This window comes from Crocuta crocuta, unplaced genomic scaffold (assembly GCF_008692635.1).
Source record: "Crocuta crocuta isolate KB4526 unplaced genomic scaffold, BGI_CrCroc_1.0 scaffold289, whole genome shotgun sequence".
Lineage (NCBI taxonomy): Eukaryota > Metazoa > Chordata > Mammalia > Carnivora > Hyaenidae > Crocuta > Crocuta crocuta.
In genome coordinates, this window is record NW_027533264.1 from 1,394,665 (window position 1) to 1,405,037 (window position 10,373).

Below are 10,373 nucleotides of genomic sequence, written 5' to 3' on the forward strand. Positions count from 1 at the left end.
GATGTATATATTACCATCTTCACATTGTCCAATTCACACCCAGGATCAAAGAGCAACAAATAACTGCGCATGCACGTGGAGCTGTGGGCCCGGATGTACCCGTGTCATGGCTCTCCTGTCTTTCAGGGTCTCACGCTGGTCACATAGGTGTCTGCCACTGCTCAGACTGGGCCATCGACGCGGAGCCCGCCCCCGTGTACCCCTGTCTGTGCTCCCACGTGTGGGGTGTATACAGTCACACGTGGAGGGGCCACATGTGTCACAGTGGAGGAGGACACGCACGTGTGCCTGTGAGCTGACTCTTGCCTGCACTCCCATGTGCAAGCTGTGCGTGGTCACCTGTGCAAAGGCTGCCTGCAGACTCAGAGCAATGAAAACTATAGCTGTGCGGCTCACTCTGGACTATGGGAGGGCCCTCCCAGCCCCCCGCCACCCAGCCCTGCAGGAGGGAGAGGAAAGTTCTGAGCGGGCACTCCCATCCTGGCCTGGAGGCCTCAGGGGAGGGTAAAAGGCTAACTAGGCCTAGATGGGGCATTTCCGTAGGGATTGGCCACTCTGTCCACAAAGGCTGGTGACTCAGAGGTCAGGGTGGGGGCAGAAGCCCACCTTGAAGAGGCGGTAGGCATACATGTCATTCATGTCCACGTTGACCATTCTGAGCAGGCTCTTGATCTCCTTGAAGCTCATCTTACTGTCCTGGTTCGAGTCCGCCCGGTGCAGATAGGAGTGGATCCAGGTGTGGGTGCTCAGGAAATACCAGCACCAGCCTGGGCACCGCCCACTCCCCCCACCGACAGGTAGCTGACTGGGTCCATCACATCCTGGCCCTGGGGGCTCCCGGGTCTAGGGGCTGTACTTTCCCTCAGGCTGGGGACTCCCTCCCTCCACGGGGGCCGAACCGGATCCCTAGAGACGGGAGGCCGCTGTCCCCAGCCTCAGCCTGCTGGGGGCCCCCAGACACGGGTCCCCCCGTCCGCACGCCCGGCCCCCTGGGCAGGATATTGGTCGAGGCGCTCACGCTGGCTCATGGCGTCGAGGCGCGCGCGCAGCTTGGCCAGGCCACGCACCCAGCGCTGCGCCTCCTCCGGCGTGGCCGCCGCCAGGTCCAAGTTCTTGCGGCGGCCCTTGAAGGCGATGGTGAGGCAGCGCGCCGGCGGGAAGGCGCCCCCGAAGCGCCGCAGGCCCTCTGGCTGGTGGNCGCGCGGGATGCGCCGCTGGAACCACACGCTCAGGCCGTCCTCCTGCAGCCGGTACAGCCGCTCCTGGTGCCACGTCCGCGAGCGGATCTTGCAGAGCCGGGAGCCCCGCAGCATGGCGCGCACGTCCTCGTCCTCCGTCAGGCCTGCGGGGCGCGGGAGGCCGGAGGGCGTCGGGGCCTGGCCTCGCCCTGCTCCCTCCAGCCTCTCCCAGCTGGCAGCCAGCCGGCCACGCAAGTCCTCACAGGCCCCTCTTCCTCTCCTTAGCGTCACTCGGCCCAGTCGGGGGTTTGGCCTAGGCTCTTCCGCCCCCAGGGGCCTGCTCGCTAGGTGTGTCCCACCCAGCGCGCCCCCCCCTCCCCGGGGAGGGTGCCCGTAGCTCCTCTTGGCCAAGCAGCTGCCTCCGGAGGCCCTCAGAGCAGAGCAAGCCCTCAGGCAGCGCCTGGGACTCAGGCCTCCCTAAAGGTCACCCTTTCTGCCACTCCCTTCCATCCGGGCCTCCAGACTTCAAGACCAGAATCTGCCACCAGCAACCTTTCCCCTTGGGGTGAAACCCTGACCGTCAAGAAGCTAGTCTCACTGTCTAACCTAAATCTCTCTTGCTGCCACCCAAGCTGCTCACCTCTGCTGTCCCCAAGACAAGGGAGGGCAGCAGAGGCCACTCTGGCTCCACGGTCACAGGCGACGGACTGCGGGATCAGCGCCTGTCCTGGCCAGCCTGTGGCCTCTTTGCGTCCGGCTGAGAGTATGGTCTGTGACACTGGGCGCTCCCCCTCGCCCAGCCACTGTCACAGTCCCACGTAACCCCACACGTGCTCTCCACAGTGTCCGCTTTCCTCCATAAGAAGAAAGGCTTACAGAACATGTACCGAATGCCTGCCCCGACTCATGCATTAACACATGAGAAAACAAGCGCAGAGAAGCTTAAGGGACTTGCCAGAATTCCAGGGCCAGGAAGGGGCGGGAGCAGGCGTCGAACCCTGGCCCATGGCCACTACACTGAATCCCTCTGCTCCTCTGCCCCTTCTCCTTGCTATTGTGGGCAGTGGGGCGGCGTGGAGGGGAAGCAGAATTTAAATTCAAGGGTCCAGGGAGGCAAATCCCACCTCTGTCACTTCCGGGCTACACAGCCTGGATGGCAGTAACCTGAGACTGCTCTAAGCCTCATGTTCTCCGTGCACAGAATGAAGGCCACGGTAGCAGCTCCTGCAAAGTCCAAACTTTAGCCAAGATGCTGGCCCATCCCGGTGGTGCCAGATCCTGCTCCAGTTTGTCTCATTAGACGTCAATACCAAGGGGTTACGAGCCAGGGGACAACAGAAAGAGTGAGGACCCGGCAAACTAGAGGGTCCGTGCCCTTTGGAAGGAGGAGAGGCAGCCAGGAGTGGATGAGGGCCTAGAGTTTCCAGAGAACAAGAAGCTGGATTTGTATGTGAAGCCTCCAGATTTTTCAGTGTTGGCAACCAAATCAAATTGAAACAAAAACCCCCTAAAACACCACTGTGTGGGCCAAGTGAACAGGACAGTGGGCCTCTCTTCCTCCCTTTGTTTAAAAAAATTTTTTAGGGGTGCATGGGTGGCTTAGTCGGTTAAGCGTCCGACTTTCGCTTAGGTCATGATCCCACGNCCCAGTACTGGGTTTGGCGCTAGGCTTTGTGGTCCCAAGGCCCCTGCTTGTTTTAAACTCTGGCCTGTGGAGTCGGGTCTAAATCCCTGGACAGGCCTCACACATTCTCTTGGAGCCTTTGTAAGATCCTTCTTGCTTCTCTTCCTCATACCGGAGTCCTTCGGGGACCAGCTCAGACACCATCTCCTCCAGGAAGCCTTCCTTGGTTTGTCCTCAAATGGGCATTCTCCCTCCCTGATCACCAACAGCACTCTTTATTTTAACTAAAACAAACACCCCCCCCGCAAATTGTACTTTCAGTGAACTTTAATAAACCCAAGGTCAGGGATGAAGCCTCACATCAGCACCTCAGTGCTCATCCCAGAGCCAGACTCACAGCCAATGTTTTCTGAAATGGGAGGCAGATGTATCAGCAATTGGGGAACTAAGGACATTCTGCCACCCACCCTACCCCCTCTGTCCTTTCCTTATGGGCCAGGGTTCTGGAACCCTGGCTGTGATTAGAATCACCCCGAGGAGTTTGCCAAACCCACAGCCCAGAGATTCTGGTCTGGCTGGTGTGGGCTGGGCCTTGGGTACCTATGTTTAAAAACCTACCCTGTGACTTTGAAGGTGACTGTGATTGAGAATCAGAGCCTCAGGACCAGGAGGAGAAACTGCCATCCAGAGGAGCCTACGGTCCCCCTTGGGGCTAGCCTGTGGCCCTAATGGCCCTCAGGACTTAGACTGGCCCCCTGGGTCAGTGCCCACGTGGTGTTCCCTAGCTAGGAAGGGGTGGTAGAAACCTCCTCTTTCCAGACAAAGAGCTAGAATGTCGCATGCCCCAGGCCAAGAGGCTCACCAGACCCTCAGCCTCCTACTCCCACATCTGGGCAGTTTCTGAATTCCTTCAGCCTGAGAAGCAATGGGCTGGGGGGCAGGACATTCAGCGGAGCCCGTAATGCCACCACAACCCACCACCGGGCCTGCCCCTCCTCTACCTCCTCAGCTGTGGGAGAGGAACCCCTCATTCCCGTGACAACCAGGCTCTGCAGCTGGGGCCACCTCCCCTGATCCCGCCAGCCCTCTGATGCCAAGCCCATAGCTGGGGAGGGTGGGGAGAAGGGGGGCTGGTGAATGACTAACGCCGGAAATGGAGGTGAGTCACTGAGGGCCTGCTTTGTCCAGAGTCTCCTGCAAACAGAACATCGAGGCAGAGAGCCTGAACTGATCAGCTCTCCACTGGGACAGTGAGGGGCCCCTGCTCCTGGCCTTCCTCCCCAGCTCCCCAGGAGCCTGTTGGGGGAAAGGGTGACGTTGTTCCAGTCTGTCTGCCCAACTGGCACTGGCCCCGGGACCACACTACCACACTGCCCCCCCACCCCCACCCCATCTAATGAAAAGCCAAACAGAATGGGAGTTCAGTGCCAGGCCGAGCCAGGTGCTGAGTCTCTGGGTAGGTGACACTATTTCCCCATTGCGTGAGCTTCCAAACCCTGAGATGGTGAGAGGATTAGGGTGCCAGACAGGAAGGACAGGACCAACAGAGGTGAGGGGGTGAGGTCAGGCCCTGGGGCAGTGATGCTATGAGGCACTTGGCTCCCTGCCCAGGCACCCAGGAAACATTTATAGGCCCTGCCAGGCCCCAGACACACAGATGCTTCCTCAACCTCATTCCTACCTACTTGGAGCAGGTGCACAAGCTTCCTGCCTCTTGTGGTTTCCGTGGGTTATCTATCTAAACATCTCTGCCTTGAACCTGGAGCTGGGCCACCTTGGCTGAACAGATGGAGAGATGATCGTGAAATAACAGCACTAAAAATGATGAAAAGATAGAAATAACCCAGAGGTCCATCAGCAGATGAATGGATAAGCAAAATGTGGTGTAGACAGACTGGAATATAATTCAGCCACAGAAAGGAGTGAGATCTGGTCTCGCCCTCCAGCCATAAAAGGACAGGGTATGATTCCACTTCTATGTGGCACCCAGAGGAGCCAAATTCGTAGAGTTGGGTTATATGCCATATAGACTTCAATAAAAAAAATTCAGAGACAGAACGTAATTAGAGGTTACTAAGGCCCAAGGGAAGGGAAGAAAGGGGACATTACTGGTTAACGGCTACAGAGTTTGTGTTTAGGGTAATGGAAAATTTTTGGAACTAGCACAACACTGCGAATGCATAACATTGTGAATATAATTAATGCCACTGAATTAGCCACTTCAAAAAGTGGTCAGAATGGCCAATTTTATGATATATGTTTGAACACAATTTTAAAAATTTACAGTGTAACATGCCAGAAATCGTTTTATATTTTCAAGGGGTGAATTGTAAGATGTTTATATCCCAATAAAGCTGTTCAAAAGACACAGAGCAGGGCGCCTGGGTGGCTCAATCGGTTAAGTGTCCAACTTCGGCTCAGGTCATGATCTCACGGTCCATGGGGTCCATGGGTTCGAGCCCCGCATCAGGCTCTGTGCTGACAGCTAGCTCAGACTCTGGAGCTTGTCTTCAGATTCTGTGTCTCCCTCTCTCTCTGACCCTCCCCTGCTCACGCTATCTCTTTCTGACTCTCAAAAAGAAATGAATTTCTTTAAAACAACAACAACAACAAAAAAACCCAAAAGGCACAGAGCAGCTAACTTACGCAGGGTCCTGGGGCAGCAGGTGGTGGAGCCAGAATGGACTGAGAGTTGGGGGGTGCCTAACCCCCTAAGGGGCTGTGCATGGCTGGAATAAGCTAAGGCACATGATGCACTCAGTTTAGGGCCCGGCCCACAGTGAGCACGCAATAAATTATAATAAAGGAAAGTGAGGCAGCAGCCCCCGAGGGAAGAGGGACCCAGGTATTCCCATAAGTCTGTCCTTGTCAGTCTGATGGCCTCCAGATGGGCCCTTCTCCAGCCTCGTTCAGTGTTGTCAGCTGGGGCCCAGACACCTTCTCTAGGCCAAACCGCTTCTCAGGGCCAGGGGGAGGTGAGGAATGGACAGGCCCGGTGTCCCACCTATCACCGTCAGCCTGGGCGGTTCGGTCTGTGTGTGGTCTGGGGCCTGAGCAGTTCTGTGTCAGCGGCCAAGTTCGCGGGCAGGAAGCTGTGTCAGTGGCAGAACTGGAAGGGACCATGGGGAAGTCAAGTCCATCTCTGATCCTCAACGTCCCTTTCTCATAGATGGGGCACTGCAATTCTGAGCGGGTAAGCTGGGTAAGCTGACAACAGTGTGGGTGCCCGGGCAGGGAGGGACACAGGGGCAGTGCAGGGGGCAGGCCAGGAGCAGACCAGCAGTGGAGGGGAGGGCGCGGCTGCCGTGCGGCTACAGGGGGTGTAGACAGGAGGGGTGCTACGTAGGCAAAGGAGTGTGAAAGGAGTAGGTCTGCAGCAAGGGTGTGTAGAGGTTGGTGTGTGCATATAGGGTGTGTGCACTGGTTTGTGTGTTTGTGCGCGAGTGTGCGTGCGTGAGTGCGTGCACGTGCTTGAGCCAGTGCACGCTCAGGAAGGGCACACGGGGCTCCGGCAGGAATGTGAGACATGCAGGGAACAGCATCGGCTGACAGCTTCATGCCAAGTGGGGGAGGAGAGGAAGAGAAGCTTTCCCTGGTGGCTCTGGGAGGGAGTAGCCCAGGGCGAGGGGTCCCAAACACCTTCCCACCCTAATCCTCTGGCCAGCAGGCAGCCCCAGCTCTTCAGATGTCACGCGTGTCCCCCGGGCCCGGCCTGGCTGCCACACCCAGGGCCAGAGTCCATAACACTCCTGGGAGAGCCAACAAAGTCAGGAAAGGCAGGCAGTGCTTTCCCCGTCCCTGGCTCGACGCATGTGACGAAGGTGGCGGCACCCTTCCCGGCAAGGCCAGAATGGGCACGGAGCCTATTTGGAGGCAGAAGTTGTAGGAGGGGGCACCCCCAGAGATGAAGAAGTGGGGGATGGGAGGGGGACCTCAAGGCACGACAGAGGCAGCCCCCTGGTTGTGCCTGGTATGCCCCCGTTCAGACAGAACGGCTGTCCAGCCCTCCCCTCTGCCAGGCCAGACACCTGTGGGGACCCCCAGCTGCCAGATCCACCCGCAGCAGCCCACTCACCCTGCAGGAGACGTCCTGGGCAGGCCATGGGGGGAGCCCTCCTGTCCCTGCGGCCCTTAGTGGCGTGTGCAGGCTGGGGACGAAAGGGAGCAGGATTCTGCCCACTCAGTGCTCTGCTTGCAGGGAGGATTAGGGGCAGGGCGGGGCCATCAGGGGCACAGACAGGGGTACAGGGCTGTCAGATAAAACTCAGGATGCCCCGTTAAATCCAAATTTCAGATAAACAACAGGTCACATTTTAGTAGAAGTTTGTCCCAAATCGTTTGTGGTTTATTTGAAATTCACATGTAACCGGGCATCCTGTGTTTTATTTGGTGAGCCTCTGGGGACACCTCTAAAGGCTGGCAGGGCCTCTGTGGGGGATGGGAGTAGCAGACCGTCTCCAGCTCATAAATCCCTCGCTCATATGCTTAGACTCTTTGCCAGATGCCTGAGTTCAAATCCTCTCTCAGCTCCTTCCCAGCTTTGAACTTCTGCGAATCTCAGTTTCTCATTTGTAAAATGAGGCGGAAGATCCCACAAACCTCAGACGATTGTGGGCATTAAATGAACTAATATGTGAAAAGCGCTCGGCGTAGTGTTATCAAGGTGTTAATTAGTGTTCCTTAATTCTGGCAATAAAGAGCCATCATTGAAAACCAGGCTTTGCCGGCTGCCTCTTCATCCTGTGGGCCTTGGCACAAGGTGACTTCACCGCCTCCACCCAGTAGGCACCAGTGAGGACAGCAGCAACACCTTCCCCCTCCTGCCCCCACCCTCAGGGTGCCAAGGATTAAGTAGGTTCTGGACTGATGCAAGCTCATCACTATGTCTGGCCTTAGTCGCAGGTGCTCACTGAGCTCAAGTTCTCTCCAGCTATTCCCTGGCTTTCTGGGAACAGGCTAAGCCTGCAGCCCCTGGTGGTGGAGGGGGGATGGTGAAGGGGGAAGGGGACAAGAGAAGGACTCAGGCTCCACAGGTGATTCGCATTGGGTGTTCCCCCCACGATGGCCTGAAAAGCCTTTTCTTTTCCTTGGGCTTCTCGGAGCCTTTGACCTCCAAGCCACTCCCTGCCCCGGTCTCTCTCGAGGGGACCTGAAATAAAACCTGTTCTCTGTTAGCCTAAGGGATGTGGCCTTGGCCATGACAGGGGGCCATCTCAGGAGGAGCCGGAGTTGCCGTGGTAGGGGAAGGTACCTAGTTGCCGGGCCTAGGCCTTGATCACCTGAAGGGCCAGGCCCCAGGACACCCAGGTCTAGTCTCCACCCTGTCCCTGGAGTCAGTAAGGCCCAGGGAGCCTGCATGCCCCAGAAACTGGACATTCCTTTCTTGGCAGTCACTCAGCAGGACAGGGCAGTGGTGGGAAGGAAGGACGGCTCAGGTGACATTGTGACACCCACATAGTTCCTGGTGGCGTCACGATGACAGGATGCCTTGAGGTCCCGTGTGGCTTTACTCAGCCACTGAGTGCTGAGTCCTGGGCTCAGCCGTAATGACTTGTCTTCAGGTGTCTCTGGCTACTAAACCGTGTGCTCCCTGAGGGCAAAGTGCTGTGTTATTCATCTCCGGAGCCCTGGTCCCTGGCACAGCGCCGTGGCACACTGATAGGGCCAAGCAAACGCGTGGGGAATGAAGCAGGCGGGTATGCAGGGGCATTACCCCAGCCCTCCCGGCAGCCACAACCCCTGTGGGTGGGTGACTCCCAGAACTGCTTCTCTGGCCCAACACCAGCCCTGGATGTTTCTCGGTGGCACCTCACCTCCCCATGGCCCTCCTCCTCTGCCCAAGGCACCGCTGCTCCTGAGCCCAAAGAATGACACCACCACTCACCAGAGACACCTTTCAGATCCCACCGTCCGCAGAGCCCAGCCTAGTTCAGCCCCTCAGTGGTTCTGGAACCACATTTGGGCTGCACCGGCCCAAGTCTGAGTACCACCATGGCTTGACCAACTGATTCCTCAGCCTCCCTCCTCTGGGTCTCCCCGATTCACCCCTGCCTTTGTACAATGTGCCCCTACCCTGCACAAGCTCTCCCTCCCTCCTTCTGCCTCAGACCCTCTGGGGCTCCTGCTGGCCTTTAACAGGAGAGGCTTTGAGGATGTGGCCCCCACCTGCCACTCCCCTGGGCCTCCCTCCAGTCTCCCTCCAGCTCTGGGATGCAGGCGGGGCTCTAGCTGGCTCCCCAGCATTTGACCTGCCCTCTCCCTTCCTAGTCTTCTTTCTCTGCCTCCTTGCTGAGGCCTCAGCTCTCTAAAGGGCCAGAACTGTGTCTATCTTGTTTGTCGCTGAATCCCGGGACAGGGCATACCATAGGCACCCAATACATGTCTGCTGGATGCATGAATGATTGGGCAGGCGAGCAACGATCGCGTGTCTTAGTCTCCTTGAGGAGAGTGCCAGGCTCGCGCAGACATAGTCAACGCTCTCAGTCAATTCAGATCGAATGAGCGACAGGAGGCAGAGTAAGAACAAGTGAGGCAGCGTCAAAAAGAAGGCAAGACTGGCAATCGGAGCCCCTGAATTCTGCCCCAAGATTCACACTGATCTCCTGGGCAGCTCTGCCCTGTTCCCCCAGCCCCAGCCCCACCTTTCCATCATTAAGTATTTAATAACAGCACTTCCAATACACCACTCAGTTTCTCGGTACTTTACATTTTATAAAATATGCGCGCGCGCGCACACACACACACACACACACACACACACACACACACCCCTCATTCAAGCCAGTCAGTCACACTTTGCTCAGACTCTGAGAGGGTACCAGGGGCAGTGCGGCTGGGTGCAGCCACCATGCTAGCCTTTGCCCTTAACAAGCTGCGCGGTCATCGACAAATTCTTTGACTTCTCCGCATCGGTTTTCTCCTCTGTGAAATGGGAATTATACCTGGGACCTCTCAGGAGGGTGAGGAAAATTGAACGATATTACCTATGTAGCTGCCCAGGGGCAGGCCAGTCTCTGGGAGATGCTTACTAAGCCACAGCTACATTCCTTCCCTGCAGTGACTTCCCCCAAACCTGAGACAGGAACTCTGCCCTTCTGACTCCAAGGGGAGCATTCTCACCAGTTAGACCAGTCCTACCAGTGCTATGTGGCCTCCGCAACCCCTGTGGGGGCTGCAGGGTTGGAGGGCTGGCTTGAGAGGCCTGCCTCTTCCACAGCTCCCCTGCCGTCCTAAGGGCGGCCAAGAACCCAGGATGCCCTGGGGCGCCCGCAGACCCTAGAGGGCATAGGGGGTTGGGGAGGCGAGTGAGGGACACCCCGAACCTGTCTCTCCCACTCTATTTTCCAGGTCCTCGGGGACCCGCGCGTAGACGCCCATTCCGGCACGCCCCGCGGGCGCCTCCTGCTGGGAAGCAAAGGCCACCCGGGCGCCTCGCTCTTCCCGGGAACGTCGGGGGACCCCAGGTACGACCCCCCCGCCGGAACGGTGCTGCCATTCCGACCCTTGCCTGACTCCGCACCACCCCTCGCAGCTGGCAAGCCCACCCTGGCCCTCCCAGGCAGGCTCCGGGG

General features: G+C 57.7%; 1 protein-coding gene across 1 annotated transcript in view; it reads right to left on the bottom strand.

Moving 5' to 3' along the window:
• The window catches only part of PLCD3 (phospholipase C delta 3), a 9,311-nt gene extending 7,974 nt beyond the window's left edge, over nt 1-1,337 (bottom strand). The window contains exons 1-2 of the mRNA XM_077747775.1: nt 1,003-1,337; nt 607-736 (exon numbers count right to left, since the gene is read on the bottom strand). Of these exons, the coding sequence (XP_077603901.1) occupies nt 607-736; nt 1,003-1,313 (441 nt within the window). The 5' untranslated portion in view covers nt 1,314-1,337. The remainder of the gene's footprint in view (nt 1-606; nt 737-1,002) is intronic.
• Between the last annotated feature and the right edge of the window lie 9,036 nt (nt 1,338-10,373).